The sequence below is a fragment of the Lytechinus pictus genome, chromosome 5, assembly GCF_037042905.1.
Source record: "Lytechinus pictus isolate F3 Inbred chromosome 5, Lp3.0, whole genome shotgun sequence".
Taxonomy (NCBI): Eukaryota; Metazoa; Echinodermata; class Echinoidea; order Temnopleuroida; family Toxopneustidae; genus Lytechinus; species Lytechinus pictus.
Window position 1 is genome coordinate 34,027,152 of NC_087249.1, and position 27,478 is coordinate 34,054,629.

The 27,478-nt window shown below is 33.5% G+C and overlaps 1 protein-coding gene and 1 long non-coding RNA gene across 3 annotated transcripts in view; one reads left to right on the forward strand and one right to left on the reverse strand.

The window, feature by feature from the left end:
- LOC129262054 (acid ceramidase-like) lies at window positions 1-24,852 on the forward strand. Of its 2 annotated transcripts, XR_010293737.1 has the most exons (13): window positions 1-158; window positions 8,335-8,463; window positions 9,315-9,401; window positions 10,428-10,506; window positions 11,897-11,971; window positions 13,288-13,333; window positions 14,112-14,256; window positions 15,992-16,128; window positions 16,665-16,799; window positions 17,272-17,395; window positions 19,518-19,574; window positions 21,839-22,793; window positions 23,015-24,852. XR_010293737.1 is itself a non-coding variant. In XM_064100304.1 (12 exons), exons 1-12 carry the CDS (start codon window positions 72-74, stop codon window positions 21,926-21,928), a joined length of 1,191 nt encoding a protein of 396 aa, XP_063956374.1. In that variant the 5' UTR covers window positions 1-71; the 3' UTR covers window positions 21,929-24,852. The 2 variants fall into 2 exon arrangements, 1 of the variants encoding a protein (XP_063956374.1); XM_064100304.1 differs by having other exon boundaries at window positions 21,839-24,852.
- Window positions 16,687-27,478, reverse strand: part of LOC135154287 (uncharacterized) — an 11,463-nt gene continuing 671 nt past the window's right edge. Inside the window, exons 2-3 of the long non-coding RNA XR_010293738.1 lie at window positions 26,291-26,339; window positions 16,687-16,768 (exon numbers count right to left, since the gene is read on the reverse strand). This is a non-coding gene — a long non-coding RNA (uncharacterized LOC135154287). The remainder of the gene's footprint in view (window positions 16,769-26,290; window positions 26,340-27,478) is intronic.

Consider the following 27,478-nt stretch of genomic DNA (forward strand, 5'->3'; position numbering starts at 1 on the left):
TGTAAACAATTGACGATCACATGACACCGTGAACGAACCTGCAGAAGTCGTTGAATTTGAAGATCATCAAGATGGACGCAAAAATTGTATTATTAGTGAAATTTATCATTCTGTTCTTACTGTATATCAGCCCGACGAAGGCCCAAGAATTCCCACCGGTAAGTATCTATGTTTTGTGCATTTCACTTTAAGATTACTCTGCAGATGCAGAGTTTAAACTGTAAACGTGCATGCATGCTCACTCACGACCGCGACCGACCGGTGAACGGGACTTGCAGGCCGCCCGCCCCGTCCCAGGCCGGAGCGCGGGATCTGAGCGGAGCTGAGGTGTGGCGAACTTCGCACTTCCCATGGTACTCAACAGTCTGTGCAGTAGTGCCTAGTGTAGACAGCTGGCAGCCGTCTGTTTCGAGGAGTTTTTTAACATTTTATTTTTTTTTAATTTCTCCTCATACACAGACGGCTCGCTAGCGTGCAGCCACCATTAGGGGACTTGCAATGCAAAATCCCCCCGTCGGGGCTCTTCAATTTTTGTCTTTAATGAGTAAAAATTTTGAAAATTCATGCGACCAAAATGCAAATTAATATTCCCTCTTGGCATCAATTTCCAAAAAACTGAGAAAAATCAAGTTAAAAGGAACAAAAACAGTGACTTACCTCGGCTGTCGCGCAAATTCACTTCCCCGTTTTATCTGATCTTAAGTACATAAACATATGGCCATTGAGTCCCCTGTACAGATCGCGCTAGAACTTCGGTCTCTGTATTTGGTGAGTGAAGCCAACGGAGTTCAGCTGAACAACCAACATAACAGAGACCGAAGCTTTTGGTCTATGCCTAGTGGTACTTGCTGAGTTTGAACTTTGAAATGTGTCAGAGAGAATGGTTTAATGTTCTGTTAGTATTGTCATGAAAATATCCATTTGCGCAAGACAAAAAATGTCACTGTTTTTGTTCCTTTTAACTTGATTTTTCTCAGTTTTTTGGAAATTGATGCCAAGAGGGAATATTAATTTGCATTTTGGTCGCGTGAATTTTCAAAATTTTTACTCCCTCCCCAACAGCACAGTTAATTGTACCTCTCTACACAGCTTTAAACAAGAGGTACAAAAGACCCAGCTCCGTTAATAACGGTGGTTGTTTTTACTTGCACGCTGTAAGCAATTTTTTATCAAATAATGTACATACACTTGCACGCTGCACTTCACCAGTACGACAATACACCAGACGGTGGACTGTACTGTTTCCAGAAGAAGAAGAACATATCGAGATAAAAGGTATTCTGAAAATTCTTTTATCTTTGCATTGTTATTAGTTTTATTACTTCCGTGCAAAATACAAGAAAATTTACAAGAGGTAGTAGTAGACTTGTTAAGAGGTTGAACGCTGCATTTTTTAGTACAAATGTCCCACTTGGCACAAATGTTCCTTGAGTCAAAAGAAAAAGATTCATCCAAAGAGACACGCTGTATCTATGCAAATAAGCAAGTTATTTGCATAAATTTGCATATTATGTCGATATAGTAAAAACAAGTATTTCAGAATATATATTTAACCAGAACTGCCCTAAAATTGGAAATAAAGACTTAGGGTAAGAAAGGGAAGAAAATTGTCATAAAATAATTGGGATATCCTTGTTTATTATTACCTAATTTACATAAATTATGCAAATTATAATTTAAAACAGAGTATTTTTTCATGAATCCTGAACTGCTTTTAAAAAACAGCAACTAATACACAATGTCAACATTCTACATGAAAGAGAATATATTAGCGAAAACATTGATATGCTTCATGACAGTATTATAGTGTCTTAATTTGCTTAGAAAGAGGGCAAATATGTCAAAATGTATGACGTGATATTGCGCTAAACGAGACCAAAACAATCTCTATGTCACAGTCACACTCACGAATCGGACAATAAAGCGATCAATGGTATGTCATTCGAGATAACACAATCTCAACACAATAGCTTCCATCGGCTTCTCGTATCGCTTTTGTTGGTGTGTCTGCCACACCGTAATCTATGATACATACGGACAAAATGCATTTCGGTATCGGTAAAACACTATTAATTTTGTTTTATTTGTTTCTAATTTGTTTCTCTTGGAAAATTTACAGGAGACATTGCTTTGCAGGTTACTGCTTTAATGAAACTCTGGCACATGAATCATGATGAATGTATCCTACCTCAATCCATATTTTAACTTTATTAAAATATATATCTTTTTGGAGACCCCGAGGTGGCAAAACTGCATCCCCCTGCATTCCCGCCACTTTACAAAACCAGTTTGACTTGTATAATCGACTTGGAAAAGACAAATGTATGAGACATCAGTCAACATGTTTCCTGAAGAAATTTTTTTTGGTTTATTTAAGCCTACGCCCACAAGAGCCCTCCGAATTTACCCCATCCCCTCTCCGTATTTCGACTTTAAATTAAAAAAATATCGTGTTTTAAAACCATCGGCAAGGCAAATTGCGTTTTTTGGTATAATAAAGCAACTTTTATATCTATATTTTTATATTTATATTCATCATTATTGATATTATTATTGTTCTGCCATTTGTAATAGTGCTCTAGCACAGTAAAGGCTATAACCCAACAGCATGTCTAGGATACCCTCTCCCTTTTTGGTTTCATGTATTCAAAAATAGTTTATTGTCTTTAGAACTCTTAAAAGATTACTTTTGTTTGTATTGATATCTTGGAATAGATTGAGGAGAAAATACTCTACAACTGACATGTAGAGGACCTGTGGTACATTGAAGAACAGCCACACAGCCCTTTATTGATTCCACTCTTATGTTAAATTTGAATATTTTTAGAGCCCAATCGGAACAAAGATGCATTTCTACTACACAAAGTAAAGCCTCTGCATTCTCCTCTTGAAAAAAAACAAAAAAACATAGAAGGCATTGTTTTATATCTCATAAAATAAGTTCGTGTACGTGACGGTGGCCTGTCGAAGTTGCCCAACCGTTTATTTTGTTTTGACAATATATATTTAGAATATCGTCTAAATGAAGCCCTCATCTGGAAGAGGGCACTTATTAAAGGCAGCATCTACATTATATAGAGGAGGCCCTGGCACTGGGAAGAGGGGGCTGAAGCTTGTTAAATTTCTTCGGACCAAAATTTTACATTGAAACTTTTTTGCTTTTCAAATTTACATCAAGAAATTTAACAAGCAAATAAACAAAATGGTTTGCACTACAAAATGAAGGGTTTTTTTTTTACAAGGGTTTCTTTTTTTCGTTTTGTCATATCTGCCGGAATTCCAGGGGGTGCTGTCTATGGAGAATAACACACGCAGCACAGCCCCCCCCCCCTTCAGAAAAATATTGCGGGTGCTTCAGCCCCCGCTTCCAAGTACCAGGGCCTCCTCTATATAATGTAGATGCTGCCTTCAATAAGTGCCCTTTTCCAGATGAGGGCTTCATTTAGACGATATTCTAAATATATATTGTCAAAACAAAATAAAGGGTTGGGCAACTTCGACAGGCCACCGTCATGTACACAAACTTATTTTATGCGATATAAAACAATGCCTTCTATGTTTTTTTTTTCAAGAGGAGAAAGTAAAGAGGCTTTACTGTGTGTAGTAGAAATGTATCTTTCTTCCGAATGGACTCTAAAAATATTTAAATTTTACATAGAGTGGAATCAATAAAGGGGTACTTTAGAGCTTACGTGTGGCTTTTCTTCAATGTACCACAGCTCTTCTACATGTCAATTGTAGAGTATTTTCACCTCATCTATTCCAAGATATGAGTTCTAAAGACGATAAACTATTTTTGAATACATAAAACCAAAAGGTGAAAGGGTATCCTAGGCATGCTCCTGTTGGGTTATAGCCTTTACTGTGCTAGAGCATTATTACAAACTGCAAAACAACAACAATAATAATAATAATAACAATAATAATAATAATAATAATAATATTAATGATAATAATAATATTAATATAGATAAATATGAAATATAGATATAAAAGTTGCTTTATTATACCAAAAACGCAATTTGCCTTGCCGGTGGCTTTAAAACACGATATTTTTTTTAATTTAGTGTCGAAATACAGAGAGGGGATGGGGTAAATTCGGAGGGCTCCCATGGACGTAGGCTTAAATAAAATAAAAAAACTATCTTCTGGAAACATGTTAACTGATGTCTCATACATCTGTCTTTTCCAAGTCGATAATACAAGTCAAACTGGTTTTGTAAAGTAGCGGGAATGTCGCGGGGAATGCAGTTTTGCCACTTCGGGGTCTCCAAAAGATATACATTTTAATAAAGTTAAAATATGGATTGAGGTGGGGTACATTCGTCATGATTCATGTGCCAGAGCTTCATTAAAGCAGTAACCTGCAAAGCAATGTCTCCTGTAAATTTTCCAAGAGAAACAAATTAGAAACAAATAAAACAAAATTAATAGTGTTTTACCGATACCGAAATGCATTTTGCCCGTATATACCATAGATTACGGTGTGGCAGACACACCAACAAAAGCGATACGAGAAGCCGATGGAAGCTATTGTGTTGAGATTGTGTTATCTCGAATGACATACAATTGATCGCTTTATTGTCCGATTCGTGAGTGTGACTGTGACATAGAGGTTGTTTTGGTCTCGTTTTAGCGCAATATCACGTCATACATTTTGACGTAATTGCCCTCTTTCTAAGCAAATTAAGACACTAATACTGTCATGAAGCATATCGATGTTTTCGCTAATATATTCTCTTCCATGTAGAATGTTGACATTGTGTATTAATTGCTGTTATTTATAAAACAGTTCAGGATTCATGAAAAAATACTTTGTTTTAAATTATAATTTGCATAATTTATGTAAATTAGGTAATAATAAACAAGGATATCCCAATTATTTTATGACAATTTTCTTCCCTTTCTTACCCTAAGTCTTTATTTCCAATTTTAGGGCAGTTCTGGTTAAAAATATATTCTGAAATACTTTTTTACTATATCAACATAATATGCAAATTTATGCAAATTACTTGCTTATTTGCATAGATACAGCGTGTCTCTTTGGATGAATCCTTTTCTTTTGACTCAAGGAACATTTGTGCCAAGTGGGACATTTGTACTAAAAAATGCAGCGTTCACCCCTTTTTTTGCAGTTAACAAGTCTACTATAGGGGGCTATTGTAACTTATTGTTACATGCGATATTTGTCCGTCTGCAATGATTATTTCTTGCTGCATCGTGCAAGAACATCATGTTTTACAAAAGGAGACATTTCAAAGACATTATAACGACGGATTGGTAGACTTATTATAAGTTGGTGTTCGAGGTGATGAATCTTTTCCGAGAAAATATGTCTCTGAGAAGAGAGCCACATGTATTTTTAGCACAGAAGCGTACAAGCATAAGCGTCGGGGGAGCAAGGAAATTACGCCTCATATCACCAATGCGCTTCATTATTTTTCAAAAGAGACTCTTCTATTGGTTGACCTAAGCATATAACCACTCTAGGCACCATGCCTATTAATTCCTGTGTTAAAAAAGTGAGTGCACGCGAATTTAAAGTTGGACTTAAATTACTAGATCTTACCATGGAGCTCCATGACGAAATCTATTTTTAAATTAGACCCTAGATATTACTTATGGAATATAATGTATAAATAGTACTCGCCTGGTCTTTTCTTGGGGTATTGAAGCCTTTTTGTCCAGAACTTGCTCAACTTTTGCGACTAACCTTGTCGCCATAGGGTTGTGCACATCCTTGTTTAATACTGGTTGTCACGTGACACGGCAATGTCGTTAGGCTGTTTGGCCTGTATTCAAGGCGTTCTGTCCGTTATGATTATATATTGAAGCAAATTACATCAGGTATAGGCCCCTATCAAGTCAAAATCGATACAGGGATCGAGAGAGGGGGGGGGGGTGGAGCCAAAAATTTCCCAGTCACATGGTATGAAAATGATATTTTTTATGATTGTCCATGATCATTAGGGCAAACCAGTGTGTGGCAGTAGCGTGATGAGTAAAAAAAAATAAATAAAAGAAAGATACCTCTGGCTCTGGATATTTAGCAATTAGACCTAATTATAGAAAAACATAACGTTAAGGTTTTGACCCCTTCCCCCAAAAAAGGAAAAACAGTTATAAACTAAGTTATACACCCCCCTTTCTCATTTCGCTTTTTCTTTTCTCTTTTCCCTCCTTATTTTTTTTTGGGGGGAGGGACCTTTTCGGGGGGCACCGCCCCTAGCTACGCACCTACCAGATGAAGAGGCGAGCGAGCAAAATTTGTGTCACTTTTATTACAAATATAAATTTTGCGATAGATTTTGACATAACATTCGGGATGATTCTCGCATGCATTTTTCTTTCCTTTTGCTTTTTTATGGCCTTTTATTTCTCTTCCCTTTCTCTTTCTTTCTTTCTTTCTGTCTTTCTTTCTTTCTTTTCCTTCCTTCATTCCTTTTCTCTTATCCCGTTTTTTTTCCGGTGAAATCCACTGGGGATCAAGGGCCAGCCTGCATGCCCCCGGCGGTTTACGCCTCTGCCGTTGATGTAAGCTATATATACGCATGATCTTAATCTTCATTATGATTCAAACTAGAGGCGCATCCAAGATTTTCCAAATTAAGTAGGGGGGGGGGCCCGGGGTGAATTTTCTCAAGTAGAATTTGACAACTCCCAAAAAAGGTTCTTACTAAAAAAAAAAACGGTCATTATTGTCTCGCGTAATATTCAGCGAGAAAAAAAAATGGTCACTCAAAATGAAAGTTATTTTGTCTGCGTAATATTCAGCAAGCCCCCCCCCCACAAAAAAAAAGAAAAGAAAAAAGGGAAAGTCATTTTGTCCACGCGATATTTGGCAACCCCCCCCCTAAAAAAAAGAAGAAAAAAAAAGGTTTTAACTATAGCAATGATCGAAGGTAATTTTGTCTCGCGTAAAATTTGACAAATGAAAAAAAAAGATTGTCACTAAAAAAATGAAGGTAATTTTGTCCCACATAAAATTTGGCAAGCCCCCCCCAAAAAAAAAATGGAAAATGGTTTTTAACTAATAATGATCAAAGGTCATTTTGTCTCTTGTAAAATTTGACAAATAAAAAAAAAAAGGTTGGCACTAAAAAAATGAATTTCATTTTGTCCCGCGTAAAATTTGGCAAGCCCCCCCCCCAAAAAAAAAAATAAAAAAGGTTCTAACTATAATAAGGATCGAAGGTTATTTTGTGTTGCATAAAATTTGGCAAATTAAAAAAAAGGTTGTCACTGAAAAATAATAATAATAATAAAAAATAGAGGTATATTTACCCAGGGTAACCACTTCAGTTCTGAAAACTGTTCTCCCAGCGGGCCCTGCTATTATTACCCGGGCTTTAGCTGGGCTAAAAATGAAGGTCATTTTGTCCCACGTAAAATATGGCAAGCCCCCCCCCAAAAAAAAAAAGAAGGAAAATGGTGTTTAACTAATAGTGATCGAAGGTCATTTTGTCTCGCGTAAAATTTGACAATTTAAAAAAAAAAAAGTTGTCACTAAAAAGAAGTTCATTTTTTCCACCATTATATTTGGCAAGCCCCCAACCCCCACCCCCATAAAAAGTTTTTCCCTAAAAGTGATGTATAGAAAGTCATATTGTTAATTTGTTCCCAGTAAAATTGGGAATTTGACAAGCAAAAAAAAAAAAGGCCAAAAAGAGAAAAGAATATGAACGAAATATCCCCATTACAAATAATGCTGTACGTGATTCTCATAAGGGAGGGGGGGCACATAACTAGTATTAACAACATATTTAATTCCAAAATGTTTACTATAAATCTCAAAAGGGGGAACGGGCAGAAATGCTCACCCACAACCCCCCCCCCCCCCCCCCGATCCGCCACTGATTCCAATCAATAATGACTTTTCTCTGCAATACTGATGCTTTGAAATCAAGATACTGAAGATTGATACGCTTAACATAAATTATGAACGTCTGACAAAAAGATAACCAACCGATCACCTGACCGATCAGCTGACCAGTACGCGTATCACTTCGGAGTTGATCACTCGTCGCATGTGTGTGGAACGCTCACCGAAAATCAACAAAAAGGGCCTGAAATGTAAGTTTAACAATAATCCATTTTAATTTCAACTATCTACGTTAAACCATTGACCAGGCTGAGGTAAATGATATTTGTATCATTTTCTTTAAAAAAATGAAAATTTATCATGGAGGGGAGTCATTTCTCAAATATTTCCTTTTTTAATACAGTGTTTATTAGACCAATATTTGGAAAATATTTCTTCAGTTATCGACCTTTCAACTTTGAGCATTCATGGAAAGACAAGGCATAATTCCTATGTTTTTTTTTATCTTCCAGTTTACTGAGGACTGTCGTACTGATGCCTACCCACCACCGGTCAACACCAAGGTTGGGACTTATGTTCTGAATCTGGACCAAGCACCAGAAGACAGATGGACTGGACTCGTCAAACCAATGGCAGACAAGGTATCATCATCTCAAATTATTCCAAGGCTATCCAAGGTCGTAACCTCCGATACCACCACAAATGGTCTTGATGCCCTCCATATATTTGTAGACTTAAGACCAAAATAAGATGCTATTTTTGCATGTGGCCTTGGTACCCTGTGGTATTCCAGTGCATGTGTCCCATTGAAGTACATTTCAAAGGAACATTTTACTGTTGATGTCCTTGTTTAATGGCCTTTGACCCCCCCCCCCCCCCCCCCCGTAAGCACCGCCTTCTCCTTCTTTTACATAAAAAAAAAATGGCCTAGCCCTTTTGATTTCTTAACTGGAGCTCTGGATAAAGCTTGTTTTAAAAAACCATCCCCAAGGAGGCCACTCAACTATATATCAACTTACACACACAGAGTTTTTCGAACCCCCCCCCCCCATCCTTTCAAAATGCATATTAATGTATTGTAATATATTACACATACTTTCTGTGAATGTTTACTCCCCCTCCAACTTTTTAATCTTTTAGTTGAGATAAATGTGTTGTTGAAAATACTTGGATCGGGGGGGGGGGGGGGGACATTAGGCTGTAACCTACCCCCTGTATTCATTAATAAAATAGCTCCTAAAATTTGGGTACAATATAGAATGTAATGCAATGTAGCAACTTTTGGGCAGTTGAGCTAAAAAAAGAGGAAGCCATGGAAAGAAAATACCCTGATGTGAAAGATGTGTTTGTATTTCAAAACATAATTTTACTCATGGCTGCAAAGTTTTGGTAATAAGACCTTTTCAGATAGGCTATTTGCAACCATTTTACTTGCAGGGTATTGGGTATACATTGTTATGAATGCATATTTTCACATTAATTTCCCTTTTAGATGAAAATAATGATTCAAGACATCAAGGATTTGGTTGGAATCTTCGTCAATGAGACAAAGGCTATAAATCTGGTGGATGAACTTTTAGTAAGTTGACATATTTTTTTCAGCTTACAAATTGTGTTTTACCACTTGATTATTCCAACATAGCTGCTCTGTTAAACCCAGGGTTATTATTCTGCATTATTTTTTTTATTTTTTTGGTGGTGATTTTTTTACCTGATTGCTAAGAAAGCATTAATGCTTGTAAGCAAGCAACCAGAGGACCGACGGCTTATACTGAGGATTAATGCCTTACCAAAGGGCACTAGCGCACCAAGTGGGAATCGAACCCGGGTCACCGGAATATGAGTCCCCCGCTCTACCGACTGAGCTAACGCGCTACTTTAGTACATAATTTTTGTAGAATGCTAAGGGACTTCGATTAAGTATGAGATACTGTATAAGCAGGTATGATTATCATTATTATCATCAATATTATATTATTATTATTGTTGTTGTTTTTGTATTACCAACTTGACAAAAAACTTATCATTCAAATAACAAAATGTGCATATAATGCATGAATTGTGTATTCTTGTCATCTATTCATACACTGTATTTTACACAAACCTCATGTGTGTTGTAAATACATTCTTTTGGGTTCTTGAATTTGAATAATGAAATATATTGATGAAGATCAATAAGTACAATGTTATGAGATTCAACATTGATAAATACAAATAAGATATAAATTCCTATAATATTTTATAAAGTTTTATAAAGTTATTTGAATGTGTTTACTTAAGTACTCTTTAGTACAACCATGAAATGTTATCTGTTTTGGTAAAAGATATTAAAGGATATAAGATTCTCTCAGCAAGAACAAGCTTTCAAATGTCTGCAACCCATTCATTGATTGATAAGTAAGAAAGTTCAAATCAGGTAATTTTGTAAATGTTTTTTTTTTTTTATATTTACAAAATTCATGAAAAACTTTCTAGTGTGTTGAGAACGAAAGCTGGATTTTGAGGATATTCCTCAGTGTAAACCGATTGTGTTTCTTGGTAGTATTGATAACAAAACATTTACAGACTTATTTTTCACTCTTTTTTTATTAACTAATCACCGAAGGCTCCTCTTACTGATACCTTTCCTGAACCATACCAAGGAGAGCTCAGAGGTATTGCTAATGCTACAGGTATCCCACTAGGTAATATATGTTGTCTATATTAATATTATTGTGTAAATTAAACTGTATAATTGTGATCATGTACCTTACAAAGAATGGATGTGAGATACAGTGTTTTATTAAACCACATTTGATTGGGGTTTTTTTATCTAAAAAGTGATACACATTATGAATGAAACTCACAAAGGAGGTTCAATCCTTTGGAAGAGTCAGATATCATCAAACCTCATTTAACAAACACAAATATATTTAAAAAAACAAATGATAAGACCAGATGTATGCCTGTGTGTTAATAAGTTAGGAAAGAAAGATTTAGTCATGAAGATGAGAGTAAATTCATCAACTTTTGTAAATGGGGCATAATGAAACATTATCTACGTATAATGTACATACATGTGTATTTTGATATCCAACATATATGAAGAGTTTGGTTGCAAAAGGGGTTAGGTCCACTTTGGACCATTCCGAGAAAAAACGTCTTTTATTCTCACTTATTTCAATATTCTTATGAGAAATTAAATTGTCATGATGTACTACCCTATCATGTGAACATAAAATTGGGTATAAAATAAATCTACCTGTCTTCAATTTTTTTCTATATATTCTTAAAAAAATTATCATTGTGGACATAACCCCTTTTGCAAGCAAACTGAAATGAATCAAATCTCTTTTGATTAAAAATTGATATTTGTTTGCCACTTTTATTCACGTTTTCATTTGAATTTCAAATTTTCTTTGGTATCATCAGAGCAACAAAAAATATAGAGGTTTTGAGACAAGAAAACAATAAAATTTATGAAAAATGGACATAACCCCTTTTGACAAATGAGCTCCTACCATGAGAACATAAAATTGGGTATAAAATAAATCTACCTTCATGTTTTTTTAAATATTCCTTTCCAAAAACATTCTGTGTGGACCTAACCCCTTTTGAAAAAAAGTTATTTTTCTCTGCCATTTTAGTTCACTTTTTAATGAGAATTTCAACCAATCTCTTATAAAGAGCTCATTTGTCAAAAGGGGTTAGGTCCATTTTTTATAAATTTTACTGTTTTCTTGTCTCAAAACCTCTACATTTTTTGTCGCTCTTATGATACCAAAGAAAATTTGAAATTCACATGAAAACATGAATAAGTGGCAAACAAATATCACTTTTTTAATCACAAGAGATTGGATTCATTTCAGTTTGCTTGCAAAAGGGGTTAGATCCACAATGATAATCACTTTTCCTTGGTATCATCTTATAGAAGTACTAAAAATCTTTACATTGAGACAATAAAATCAAATTTGATGAAAAATGGACCTAACCCCTTTTGCAAGTGAGCTCTTCATATGCTGCAACTGATGCACCAATTCATAGCATTCACCCCCCATAATATGAAGATTGCTTTGTTTTTTCTTAAAATAACAGGTGAAGTTGTTCTCTATAATATATTCTATGAAGTCTTCACTGTGTGCACTTCATTAGTAGCCCAGGATAAAACAGGTATGCATAGTCTATTCATATATATGTTTTCTATCTATTTTTTTTCTCTGTTCATGAAAGAGCGTATAGTTTCCTTTTTTTTTTTTTTTTTTTTGTATCTCTTTCATTTCTCTTTGTTGCACTTTTCTCTCTCATTGTATCACCAGTTTCCATACCCACTTACACTTTACAGCTGTTATGAAAATGACACTGTTGTGTTTTCACATGCTATCCATTTTATTTGCAATTCTGTCATCTTAAATATTTAATATTCAGGATTTGATTATATTGCATATTTTATTATTTATATGATGATTATATAATTATATTGTGATCCCATTTTAGCACAGTATGTGTTAGTGTTTATTTCAACTCATTTTCCACTTTATTTGATTCCTGGAACGTAGAGTACAATAGGCTTTGACTTTGACTCAAGTAAATGGCATCTCAAAAACAAAGGTAATTCATATCCAGGCAGCACATGCACATGAGCTAGTTTATGTGCGCCAAAAGGGCAACTTTGTGGTAACACATTAACAGTGAGATACAATGATGCGTGTCATCGCCTATTATCAGGATGTTAATAAAATCAGGTTTAAATACTTCATCTTGTTCAATGTACCAATAAGATCCCCTAAAAAATCGAAACAGAGAAAATGTAACCGTAAACAATGATTTTCTTCTTAAAGGTATTGTTTAACTTTGTGAGCAGCCGATTTAAAAAATTCTCAAACCAAGATGAAACATGTGTACAAGTGCATGTATTTGAACTAATAAACCCTGAAAACAACCATTATTTAGAAAGAAAAGCTAAAACTACAAGGCAAACCCCAATTTAGTAAATAGGCGTCTAATAGACGCCTAAATAGTACACATAAGTGTATGGGATGAAATTAAGATGGTGTTTTCGGTCACTTTATATTTCAATTTTTGAAGCACTAAATAATGATTTTCGAACGCAATTTTTTCTGGGCTTAATTTTTGTAACATATCACAGACACAGGTGACAAGTGTGACCTTCTAGCTCAGATTTTTTTAAAGTCAAACCAATGTTAACCAATCACTTTAAGTATTCATGCCTTGTTAGTCATTTAATTTATAGTGGCATGTAGTTAGGAGTTATATTTTTGTATTCCCACCATCACAATAAGATTATGAATTACTCTTTTATGCCATTCAGCATTTTATGTCATTTCATTATTTTATCAGTATGAAGATCACAGATTACCAGTTTCTTTGATGAGTACATGTACTTAATCAAACATGCATACCTGTGATTTCAACATATTAATGATTTTAACCTACCTTTGTTCTGTTTATCTTTTCTGTGTCAAAAGGAGATTTATTTCATGCCAGGAATTTGGACTTTGGACTCTTCCTTGGGTATGTTATTGCTGTGCAATCTGACTTGATTAAGTTTATTTTGATAATATTTGCATCGCTTTGATTTGGAATGTAGTCAATTGTTGCAAATTCATGATTGACCAAAGTGTACAGCTATATAGCAATAGATTTCCTGATATGAAATGCAGCTGTTACTTACTCAAGATCGCTATATTTTATATCAAAATATGTTACAAATTGAAATTATATGCAACATGCAAAAAGGTACTATTTAAAGGTGATTAAATAACTGTACTGTTCAAATAATTGCTCTGTTCATTTATCTTGAATCTAGATAGATAAAATTGCTGATTTCATATACTGTTACAAATAACCAAGCATTTTTTAGGTTCAATGTATTTTATAAGTGTTACATTTTCACTTTTCATTTTTATAGTCATGTATATACATGTACTAGTTTATATATATGTACATGTAGTTGAATATGTTGCTTTTAACTTCACTCTGATGGCACAAGCGTTATAATTTTAATCACAACTCTTTAATTATCTATAATTATACTTGAATCTTGTTAGCACAACGTTTTGCAAATTAAAAACTAAAACTATGATCGGTGACTAGCCTTTTGAAGAAAATATTACCAAAATATGAGAGCAAGGGTGATCTTGATTTACCGTCAGGAGATTTGTGATTAATGATACAATGATTAATCAGTACTTATTGTGTAAAGGAAGCTGCAGTGATACCAGTAGCTAATTCATGTATATAAGAATTCATTTACACACATACTTATTTCTACTTCATTTTTTCTTTGAAGCTGGGATGTGAAGAACCAAACCTGGGCCTTGACAGAGCGTCTACGACCCTTGATCATCAACGTAGAATATCAGCAGGGAGGAAAGACGGTTGCCAAGGGGGTTCACTTTGCCGGTTATATAGGAGTCATCACCGGCATGAAACCCGTAAGAAAACAATTCTTTTTAACTCCATAAGTAATGTTTAAAATATACTTAATTCTTATGTCTGTGAGCAAAAATACAGTCAGTATTTCTCTGTTGAATTGAGCAAGAGTATATTCGAAACAATTAGTGAACTAGGATACTTTCTATTAGCAGAAAAATGCAATGTTCACTGAATATAGGAAAGTTATTTATGCAGTGTACTGGACATATTACCTCTAGATTAATGTGCAAGTATTTAATGTTTATGAGTGCAATGAGGTGAAAGATGAAATGATCCATTCAACTCGGCTACGCCTCGTTCATTCATTTTATCTTTCTCTGAATAAAAACATTATTATCATTAAAAATAGATCCTTGTCAATTTAAAATTTATGAATTTTGATGCAAAGTATGCACGTGCAGTGTGAGTTAGTCTGTTAATTGTTTTCATACATATAATACGTGCGCCGCAAACAAGTGTTTTTACTTTTGGTGCCTGGGGTTTTGGTGCACGCGTGCAATTGACAAAAATTGTATGGATCCAAAATTGCACGATGAAAATGGATCTAAAATTGCACAGATGGTGACGACATTGTAAAATGGGTTTAATTATCGATATCAAACAACCAATGAAGGATCTATCTAGGTGTCATAAATGATAATAATAATAATTATACTAATAATAATAAATGATGATGATGATGATGATAATAATAATAATAATAATAATGATATACCATATATTTATAAGGCAAATAATATAATAGAAATCAGGTCTAGAATATATAAATATAACTAAGATGGCTTGTCATACTTCCTCCTGTTAACAATGGAAATAAACAGGGTTCCAAAAGAAACTTATCAAACTTCACAAGCGCGCTACACAAATTCCGCTCAATTGACACAGGCTGGCTTCAATAATATTTACTTAGCACATGTCAATAATTAAAGATTGGTTTAATAACAAAGAGGTTGTAGCACCTCAAATTAATTGGTTCCAGAATCCAAAGTCATAAAATGGCAAAAAGAAGACCAATGAAAATGAGATGGGATTAAACAAACTTACCTGTTTCTAAAAGTTTGCAGTATGACCATTGGCATTTTTAATTGATTGCCTTAATAACTAAGAAGTTACAGGAAGTTAAAATTAACATTTAAAACACACCTATTGAGATTAAAAAAAAACATAATGCATGAATGGACTCAATCATGTCAACAGCAATCAAGCAAAGAATAACCATCTGGTTGAGACTGAAATTAAGACTTTGTGACTTTGGCTCCGGAACCAATTGATTTGAGGGGCTACAGCCTCTTTATTATTAAACCAATCTCTTAATTATTGACATGTGCTTAGTAAAGATTATTGAAGCTAGCCTGTGTCAAAATTTTGTTCATTTTGACTGAGTGGAATTTGTGTAGTGTGCTTGTGAAGTTTGATAAGTTTCTTTTGAAACTCAGTTTATGTTTGATGATGAAAGTTTTAAGATGGATCTCAACATTGTCAACAGTATCTCATTTAGAAAAAAAAGATTGTCCAGTATTTTTCTTTTTTCCTGCTGCTTTTGCTGTTGTAAGTACTAATTCTTATAAGCGACATTTGATGCCTTATTGATAGGAAATATATGAACACCAGTACTTTAAGCAAACATTGACATTAATTGGCAATATTGCCATACTATAGCAAGCACATATTCATATTACATGTACTATAACAATAAACCATTATTAATGTGCATTTTTTCCTCTCCTTTCTTAGGGTGTTCTGTCACTGTCCATGAATGAGAGATTCCAGCTTGACGGAGGTTTCATTGGTATTATTGAGTGGATCATTGGTCAGCGTGATGGTCAGTGGATGGGGTTCGTGCTCCGGGATGCAGTCGTCAAGGCAACAGAGTAAGTTACAAGTTGATCTGTTCATGCAGCAGGAAAATATATTCATTAGAATAAGAATATGAGAATTCCAATAACTATGTTATTTAGTTTGATTTAGAATATTTTGGTATAAATAATATTGACTATGGTTCATACTTTGAAGGATAACTGTTGAATTTGTTTCGTCCTCTTTTTCTTGAAATCCCTGAATAACAAACCCTTTTATTTATTACATGAGGTGAAATGTTTTATGTCATTGCTTTCAGTTTCATAATCTCTAAAAGTCCATCATTGTAAAAGTGATCACTTCTGTGCATGATCATTGCTTGATGTGAAAGTGAAACTAAAATCATTTATATGCTGATTCATTTTATTTACTGCTAAATGTATACAACAGTTGTCACTGCATTATTACTTTTTTAGGCTTTAGTAGATCTGTCATCATCAACAAAATAAATTCATGTTTACTGATGGACTTGCTTCTCAAATATCCAGTTTAGACCCTATAATAAAATGAACTATTGATTCATGTGTTACCACTCATTTTAATTGAACAGCTTTAATTCAACCCTGCAATACCTGACATCAGTTGATTTGCTTGCTCCTGGTTACATCATTCTTGGTGGAAACTCATCTGGAGAGGGCGCTATCATTACAAGATCTATTGGCACAAAGGCAGATAATGTCAAAATGTAAAGATACTGAAGAGAATATTTCCCCCATCTAGAGTTGAAATTGATATGTTATTCCTATTATTATGATTTCTCAATACTTTAGGGTTTTTTGTAACTGTAGATGGCAGAATGAGAAAACTGTTTTTTTTTTTAACTGGCTGTAAGTTTCATTCATGATAGTATCCTACTTAATGAATTTTTATGCATCTCATGAAAAGACACATTTGTTAATTTTCTTGTATTTATGCTAGAATATTTTCAAAGTAATCAAGATTCTCACTACACAGTCAAGTTTCATAAAACTTGTTATCAAAGGCAAGTGCAAGCTATTGTCATTTAGCTACTAAAATCCTGTGATTTGATTGGTCAAGAGCAAATATTCCATAGATTTCTATCCTACGTAATTAAAAAAAAAAAGTTTCATGAAACATGGCTCAGATCTTTGTACTTATATGAAGTTACATGTATATATCTCTTTTTTTACTGATAGGTTGGACCCTGCTCATGGCACGTGGTATCTTGTGGAAACAAATTATGACAACTGGAAGAACCCACCTTTCTTTGATGACAGAAGAGCACCAGCCACAAAATGCATGAACACAATGAGTCAAGCAGTAAGATTATTATATTTCTTACCATAAGTTTACTTTCAGTTCAGTTTATTGTTTGTCTTTATAATAAATGAGAACATAAAGCACCTTATGGCATGTTAATTTCATTGCGACATACAGGGTACCGGTATTAAAAGTAAAAAAAAAATAATTTAAAAAAAATTTACATGTACATCTTGAGAACATTTTTTAGTAGAAGGGCCAGATATTCAATGATATTCATTTATATTCCGCATACTAAAAATTTTGCAATTGGATTGGTCAAAAGTCAGTTACATGATAGAGGATAGTTTCCCCATCAATTGTCACTTGTAGGAATGGAACTTACGTGTTTCACTGATCACTTCAGCCCATAGGGTCATAACGCATTATAAATTTGTCTGAGACACGCAAAATGGAGAGGTCATTGCCCTTCAATTTCTTTTGGTCCATCATTCTCCATCACATGCATGGACAATCGTGCAAGATCTAGATGTGCATTGTACATACGCGCTAGCAGTCAAACTTTGCACAATGGTGATTATTTGCTTAATAACAACTTGATAAATTTAAAGCCGTCGGGACCATACAGAGATATCTAAAGTGTTGTTTGGATTGATGTTTTGAGAGAGTGGCCAATACCAGGCTTTGTGGGTGCGTCATGGTCTAGTGGTTCTGACTCTCGCCTTTCAAACAGAGGGTCATGGGTTTGAATCCTAGCCATGGCGTGTTTTCCTTTCGTAAAAAATTTATCCACACTGTGCTGCACTTGACCAAGGTGAGGTAAATGGGTACCGGCAGGAAGTAATTCCTCAAAAATCTGTGCGCACCAGAATCGGTAGACCAGCTTAGCCGGGATAATATAGGAGCACCTTGAGCACCTAGCAAGGTGGATACGTGAGCTATACAAATCCTATATTATTATTATGTGAAGATGCAAGCATTAAATTGGCTCCACTAGCATCAGTTATTCAGCAATTAAAATCCGGATATACAGTCATTGCAAATGTGAAGAGAATATGGATTGACTATTCTTTTATACACTGTCTTGATATTGATGAGCATTTGCCAAGGAAGACTTAAAGGGATGGTCCGGGCTGAAAGTATTTATAGCTTAATAAAAAGATTAGAATTCACTGAGCAAAATGCCGAAAATTTCATCAAAATTGGGTAACAAATAACAAAGTTATTGAATTTTAAAAGTTAGCAATATTTTGTGAAAAAACAGTCGTCATGAATATTCATTAGGGGGCTGATGATGTCACATCCCCACTTGTTCTTTTGTATTTTATTATATGAAATTAGGTTTATTCAAATTTTTTCCTCAAGAACTAGAAAAATTGGATTGACAACTGATTTAGTGCACTAGATATTTATTGCTGCAACTTATTTTAAGGGAGACATTATAAGGGAGACATATTATTCACACAAGTATGAAATAATGAAAAAAATATGATTTTATGTAATAACATAAGAAAACGGAAAGTGGGGATGTGACATCAACAGCTCACCTAATGAATATTCATGATGGCTGTTTTTACAAAATATTGCTAAACTTTAAACTTAAAAAATTTATTATTTGTTATCCGATTTTGATGAAATTTTTGGCATTTTGCTCAGTGAATTCTACTCTATGTATTAAGATCTAAATATTTTCAGCCCGGACCATCCCTTTAAAGATCCATTATTAATTTTCATTCATTGGTCTCTTCAATACTTTTATTGTTGTATAACTCTTCGAATAATCTTGAGAAAGCAAGTGCGTCACTTTTAGATTTAGATGTTAAATTATGAGAAATGACTTGTACGTGTAAGCTTATACAGGATGAAACATTAAGATATTCGCTTTAAATGTTTGAGATATAAATTTTGAAAAGAGTTAAAGTGTAATTTTATCAGAGAAATCACTATATCCTGTATTTTTTTTAATTGACAATTACACTAAAATAAGTGAAGACTAGTGTATCACATGACACAGGATGGTTATGGAATTCCTTTATTATTCCATCAGGTTAGGCATTTTTTAAAACCAAGAATTGCATATTCTATCAGAAAATCTACTTGTTTTCATGTTTTATATTGTTATGGGGGAGGGTGTGGGGAGTTTCAACTATGCTCTAATATTTGTGTCATTTTTATTTCACAGAATGTGGGAATAAAAGGAATTTTCAATGTACTTTCCACCAAACCTGTCAGAAATCTTGTAAGTACCATATTTAATCTTTAAAGTTGCATATCATTACATTTTATTCTACAAATTCCCAGGGTGTTTCATGAAGTGTTTTTTTTTACAATAGTGGTATATGGCAAGTGACTTTCTGAATGACTTTAAGTGTACCAACTACGGTTGATATGTCAAAATGTTAGCTGATATATGTACTATTAATATGAATACAGATTCAGATTACTGTATTGTCCATAAGACATAAAATATTTTCTAGTAAGAATCTAGGCTTTACCCTAATTCAATATTTAATATTGTAACTTCATGACAAAGTGGGCCTCAACATTGGCCTTTCATATTTCAGTCTTTTTTAAAGTCATACATCACTCTAGGAGTAGCTTTGTGTCAATCAATAGTAATTTGATATTTAATATCAATTCTGGCACTTATATGCATAATCATTTATTTACATTTACATTAGCATTAGATTAGATCATTATGTTGTATTTCATATTCACTTTAATAATATGGGTCCTTGCTCTATATCATCAATAGTATTTTGGACCAAAATGTGCATTACTGGTTACTTAACTCTAATCTCGATCATCATGGAAAATTTGTTTAAGAGGGTAAATTCACTTTAAAATTAGGGAATAGTTTACATAGAATATTCATGTATTTCAATATTTCATGACCCAAATACAAATTGCATTTTTTGCTTGTAACTGCACTACAGGCCACTCTACTGTAAATTGTTGTACACAAACTTTATGCCATTAGGTCAAAGTCTGTTTATCAATCAGTATGGGCATTGCTCTATGCTGTTATTCACATCAGATACAGGTCTACACATATCATTTTTCATCAGAATACATTATCTTGGATCATTCACCTCCTTCACCTTTCTACCTAATTGTATCATACATTTTTTTTTTTCTTTTCAAGCTTTTTTTATTTCCCTCCGATAGGGCATATATTTGCATAAACATTTTAACAATGATATAAATGACATAACATATCATACACACATAGCATAATTTTGTACAAAGTATAGGCCTACAGGGCGTTTTAAGCAAAAGGCAACCGATACTAGAGTGGCCATGTCCTACACCCATCCGTTCCGCCGCAGACACTTGCAGCAGCAAAGAACAAATGAGCACCGAACAAGGCCACTCCAACAATAATTGATCACCTCTCACCCGAAACACACTGCACATTCATCATGAAAATATGTTTACATTAAACAGAAATACATATAAAGGTCCGGAAATCTTATTACAAAATGACAAGAATTCTTTCGAAATTTACAAATTTTTTATCAAATTTATGTGTTTTGTTTTCCATAATACCGATTTGCCTCTCATTTTTGTAACATTTTCTTATATATTGTTTAATTTTCTCAAAATTAGGTATGGTCTTTTCCACACGAGCAGAGTATACTTGTTGTTTCGTCCAAATTATTAAACAATTTAAAGCATCGTTTCTTTTTTCTGTGAAACCAAGCAAAACATGTACAGCAGAAAGATTTATTCTAAAGCTTGTTAAACTGTATAACCAGTCTGTAAATCGTACCCAGATAAGATTTACCACATGACATTGATAAAAAAAATGTAAAGCGTTTTGTTCTTCCCTTCCACAAAAAGAGCATTTTGCATCTGCAGTTATTTTCATCTTTACAAGATCCTTATTCAAATATAATATCTTATTTAGCAGTCGGTACTGAAAGTACCTCATTGTAGTATTAGTTGTACATCGAAACATCGTTTTAAAATAATTTTTCATATCTCTGGTGTCCATCGAAATGCCATTGACAAACCATCTATTACACAATTTAGTCAAGTTATCATCATTTTCTTTTAACATGATATAATATACATGTCTACATCCTTTTTTGTCCTTCAGTAAATGAGAGATATAAGCAGGGCAAATGGTTCATTAGATTTCATATTACACGTATTCAACTGAGCTTTATACTTACATTTAATAATCTGACATAAGACATAATAATGAAGAAACTGAATTTTGATTGAAAATCTTTTTTCACACTCTTCTCTTTCCAGAAGTTTTCCATTTTCATCTAATAAATCGTTAATAAATCTAATGCCTTTGTCCCACCATTCCTTTAAGAATATACCTTTTCCACCAATTTTTACATCAGAATTGTACCATAAAGGAATAGCCGGCCAAAAAAGAGAAGTACACTGAACATTTCGAATAAAGGAGGAAACTATAATAAAAATTTCCTATAATTGTATCATACATGCTTTCTCATAAAACAAATTAATATATTTATTTATCCACAGTTAACAACCTACACAGCGATGATGCATGTAAGAAACGGAACGTTGGACACCTATCTGCAATACTGCCCTCAACCATGCTTCCCCTGGTAAACTATCATGATGGATGAGAATTAACGGACAAGTCCACCCCCCAAAAATGTTGATTTGAATAAATAGAGAAAAATCAAACTAGCATAACACTGAAAATTTTATCAAAATCGGATGTAAAATAAGAAAGTTATGACATTTTAAAGTTTCGCTTATTTTTCACAAAACAGTGATATGCACAACTCAGTGACATGCAAATGAGTCAGTCGATGATGTCTATCACTCACTATTTCTTTTGTTTTCTATTGTTTGAATTATACAATATTTCATTTTTTACAGATTTGACCATAGGGACCGACTTGACTGAACCATATAGTATTAAACAATGCTAATAGGGAGGAATTAATCAATTTTTCACTTGACAATGAAGAGAAAATGAGAATATTTCATATTTCATATAATAAAATACAAAAGAAATAGTGAGTGGATGACGTCATCAGTCTCCTCATTTGCATACTGACCAGGATGTGCATATAACTGTTTTGTGAAATTAAGTGAAATTTTAAAATGTCATAACTTTCTTATTTTACATCCGATTTTGATGAAATTTTCAGTGTTACGCTTGTTGGATTTTTCTCTTTTTATTCAAATAAATTTTTTGTTGGGGTGGACTTGTCCTTTAACGTAATTTGAAATACACTCTTTATCAAGAAGCATTGCACACACCAAAGAAAAAGATATTGACTTATTTTCAATTTATTTGATGTTTGAAACCATTTTATTCATGAGGAGTGAATTTCCTGCATGTATTATTTCTTGCAAAACCACAATCAGTCAGGTATAACGATTGTAGTGTCATAAATGATTATGTTACACTAGAATCACATTTAAATCCTTGTTGTGTGCAATATGACTTATCATGACATAAGTAAGATTATTATGCTCCAGGGATGCATACAATTCTGTCAACAAGATTGCAAATTATGTAAAGCACATAATATGCACACCAATGCATATGCATTTCTTTAACCCTTCTGTGTATGAGCAGAAAATCCCATCTGTATAGAATTTTGTCTTACACTCAAAGTGGCATGAAAAGTAATTCCTCATGCATAATCATGTGCCTTTGATGCAATCTTTATTCTGGAGCATAATATCTACATTTTGTACGTAATAGAATTGTTTTAATAAGTTAATATTACATCTTGAAGGTTCATTTTGGACAGTGTCTCGCCTGAGGAGCATGAATGGGATTAAGTACACATTGTCTGTATGTGAAACAGTCTGCAATATATAGGTATTGTTGCATCAGTACTTATTAGGCTTACTTACATATCTTCATATATTCTTAATAGAATATGAACAGAAATGGGTTTATGATGAATATATGTTATCTTTAAGTATGTTAAATGATCTTGTCTTTCAAATTTCACAAATCTCTGCCACTTGAGCGTTGATTTTGTAATGATCATGTGATTTTTCAATGTGCCATAGCCTTTATATGCCATTGCATAGTGTTAACACTAACTAGGTCAGGATGGGTGTCCCTACCCTCTTCTTAGGGTGCACGAGTTCTAAAGTAGACCTGCCTAGTCAGGGTTAACATTGAAATGAATTCAAATCAAGTTAAATTTTGTTCTTTTTATTACTGTCTTTGTAGTGTTATCATGCAATTTTGTATACTTCATATTTGAATTGTATAATGTGTTTGAATTTTAGGACTTTGTAGCTGTTTATGGAAGAAGTGGATAATTTGAATAGAATTATGTATAATAGCAAGGTCTGTTTGGAAAGGTCTTATTTGAAAATAATATATAGCTTTATGCTAATGTACTATTTGTGAATGATTTAATAGTTGAATTATTATTCCTTGTTTCAATATTTTTTCACTCGTTCTATTACAGACATACAAGGAAATTAATTTAATCCCTCAGATATTTTCTTTGACATGTAGAGATTATTTGATTGTTTTTTTACATAAGGTTTTGGCAAATATCGAGTTTCAAATTATTGGTACATATAGTTTTATGCTGTCTCACCCATCAATATCCATAAGCTGTATGGAGTTTGTTGTGCGCTGCCACTCGCACGGCATTGGGGCAAAGGAAAGGTACCCGAAGTACAAAATTAACAGTACATGGGGCCGTACTGGATTGTAACTTTAAAAATCTAGCCCCAAGGAAGCTGCTTTTGTGGATTAAGGCAACAAGTAAAGCAGTGAATATTAAAGCATAATTCTGAAGTCTGTATATTATCACTCATACCTTGTAATCGATGGGTCCTGGTTTGAATCAGTACTAATCTCTGTATCTTTCAATCCACAGCTTAAACATATAACAAAAAAACACAGAGGTAAATCTTTCAAACTAAATATCTCATGATCATTGTTTATCTTATTCACTCAATATTCCACTATGTTATTAAATTTAAGTAAGTTTCTAAGGATCTGTGTCTTGAAAATGTTCATTCTATTTTATCAGAAATTATTTTAAAGTGATAATATGATAGAAGGATACATTTAAGAATTTTAACTATTTTTATTGTGATATTTTCATGTTGTTTGGTTTTAAAATGTACATTAGTTAACTTATTGATGTCAGTTAGCTCTGTGATTATGAAAAAAAAAAGAAAAAAAGTATATAATATATTGATAGTATCTATCTATATGATCACATAAATTGCCATTTGGGAATGGTAGTTAACATGACAATTTTCATGTTCAATTGTTAGATATGTTTTTATGATTATCCATAGTGCAAATCTGATGTAATGTATAATTGATATATTTTATCGGATAATATTGATTAATATCCCTGATAATCAATGTATTAAATGTTAGTATGCTTTGGTAATCATATCATGACTGTCAATATTTTGAATAATTCAATTAAATTGAAACAATGCTGCATTGATGTCCATTTTTATGTATATCTTTGTCATATTGAAGTGCAAGCAAATTAAACCAGTTTGATAATTTTTTAATTGAACATTTACCGATTTTGGACCTTATATTATGGGATATGAGTTGCATGTATCCTTGTCAAGAAGTGATTGTTAACATAGGCGGCGGAAGCGGGGGGGGGGGACGGTCCCCCCTAAATTTTTTGGTGATAACTTTTTTTTTTTTTTTTTTTTTTTTTTTTTTTTTTTCCCAGCGTTCCCCCTAAAATTTGTTGTTGATGACCCTTTTTTTTTTTTTTTTGCTTGTCAAAAAAATTTTGTGGTCCCCCCCTAAAATTGTTGGCTTCCGCCGCCAATGATTGTTAATACATCCATGTTTTACAGATATGCATTTTTAGTAGACATCTATCTAATTAGATTCCAGAATGTATGATTAAATGAAATGATATTGATTTCATCAAATTAACCATTAAAGAAATGAATCAGGTGAGATGGGGTAAAAGATCAAACTTAAAGAGAGTAGTTGGGTGAGAAGATAGAGATGAAAGTAACAGAAAGGGAAGTAATGGCAGTGACACTATGTAAGATTTCAGGTGGCAGATGTGGCAATAAGTAACCAGAACGCATGTTATTTTAGGAGAGAAGGAGTGGACCATTGGCGGATCGGGGGGGGGGGCAAAATTTGTAATGTAAAATGCCATGGAAACAGAAATGTGCCCCCTCCTCCCTTTTGAAAATGAAGACCTTTTTTTTGCTTGTTAGATTTTTCCTTGGACGAAATCTAATTTTTTGGTTGAAAACCCTTTTTTTTTGCTTGTCAAATTTTTCCTCGGAAAAATGTGCCCCCCCCCCTTTGGAAAATCCTGGATCCGCCCCTGGAGTGGACATTACTTATTTATTCATTTATTCATAAATGACAGTTGGATTATTTACAGTATAAAAATGATGTACAAATTAAGACACATAGGAATAGGAAGGAGGATAAGAGATATAACAAGAAGAAATATGAGGGGGAAAAAGAGAAGTAGAAAAGGAGGGGAATCAATAAGACAAAGGTTTTCGTGCTTTCTCGGTGTGTGCCCCTGCTCTCTGGAATAATCTCCCTGCCCACATTCAGAATTCTCCCACAGTTGATATATTAAAAAATCGACTAAAAACCTTTCTCCTCAACAAAACAAGTAAGATGTTGCAATGACCAATTATCTGTTATAATCTTGCTATTTCATTTATTGATTTGTTGTTATATGTTTGATATTTAATTGCCTCTTAATGTTGTACACTTATAATTCATACTTTGTTTCTATTTAAATTTATTATATTGTACTGGTTTTGTTTGCCTTCAATTTAAGTTGTAAAGCGCTTAGAAACTATATAAAAGCTCCATAATGTTATTATTTCAGACCGGCAAAAAAAAAAGATGAGAGAAGAACGAAAGGCAGAAATAAATAAAGGGGAAGAAAGAAATGGAAAATTGAGACGAAGGGGTGGAAGTTTTTATTAATTAGCTTAGATCAATTTTGTTACCTTTAATTCGGCGCCCATGATGTTCACAAGCTAATCTGGATCATGATATCTGTAGAAAATATCAAAGTCATCAGCAAAGAGATGATAATAAGAGATTATATGGCTTACATGGATTTTCATATCATTCAAATAAATAACCGAGGGCCAAGGGTGCTACATTGTGGAACCGCACAGATAACTGGATTAGTTAAAATTTGATTCATTTACGGTTTTCAAAGTGAACTCTATATCAGTAAAGCGGCTCATAAACCTTCTGAAATGTATTCCCTCTCATATTGTGATTAGAAAGTTTTATTTCGTAGTCAAATTTAACGCTTTCGAGAAGTCAATTAAAAGTTTGGAACAACCCGGTAGTGTGAAAAGAGTTATCAAACTAATTCTATCAATGTAAATGGACATATTGCATGATTTATATCATACTTTGCCTTTATCCAAATCGATGATGTTAATTAGCAAAGATTATTGACTTTTATAATATGAGGGAAACAACTTTTCCCTGTAAACTACCCCTTCGATAATTTACAAGAATGCAGATAATTAAGGTATTGAGTCGTAGTTACTACATGTTCACATCAATGTCATAATTTTTCTCCCTTACTGGTATAGGATTTTATTTCCAATGGGAAGGATCGGAAAGGCAATTTATAATCCTTTTGTCACCCTTGGTCTTGGTAAAAGCACCCTAACCAAAAGTCTTGTTTGCCTTCATAAGTATACAATCTCGATGAATTCCTGCTCAGGAGTTGTTTTAGGAAAATCACTGTGTTTTGTCCAAAAAGGATTTTATGAAATCAGAAATAATTATGTCCACCTTTTGGAAAATTCTTTTTTTGTGTACTGGAAATGTTTAAAGGGGAATCCAACCCAAAGAAAAACTTGGTTGGTAGAGGAAAAAGAAAAATCAGACAAGTTGATAAGTGAAAGTTTGAGCAATATCGGACAAACAATAAGAAAGTTATGAATTTTTAAAAGTTGTAAATTTAGGTCATCACTCTACCCATGGAGACTTCAAATTGGCCACATATGTGATGTCATAGTGATGTAAGGCAAGGACTGCTCATCCAAGTACTCAAATACATAAAATGGCTAAAATGTCATTTTTTTCAAAGGTTTTACTTCAAATTATATTTTTCTTTTATGAGGATATAAAACAATATACTATTTGGGTTATATTTAGATTACTGCACC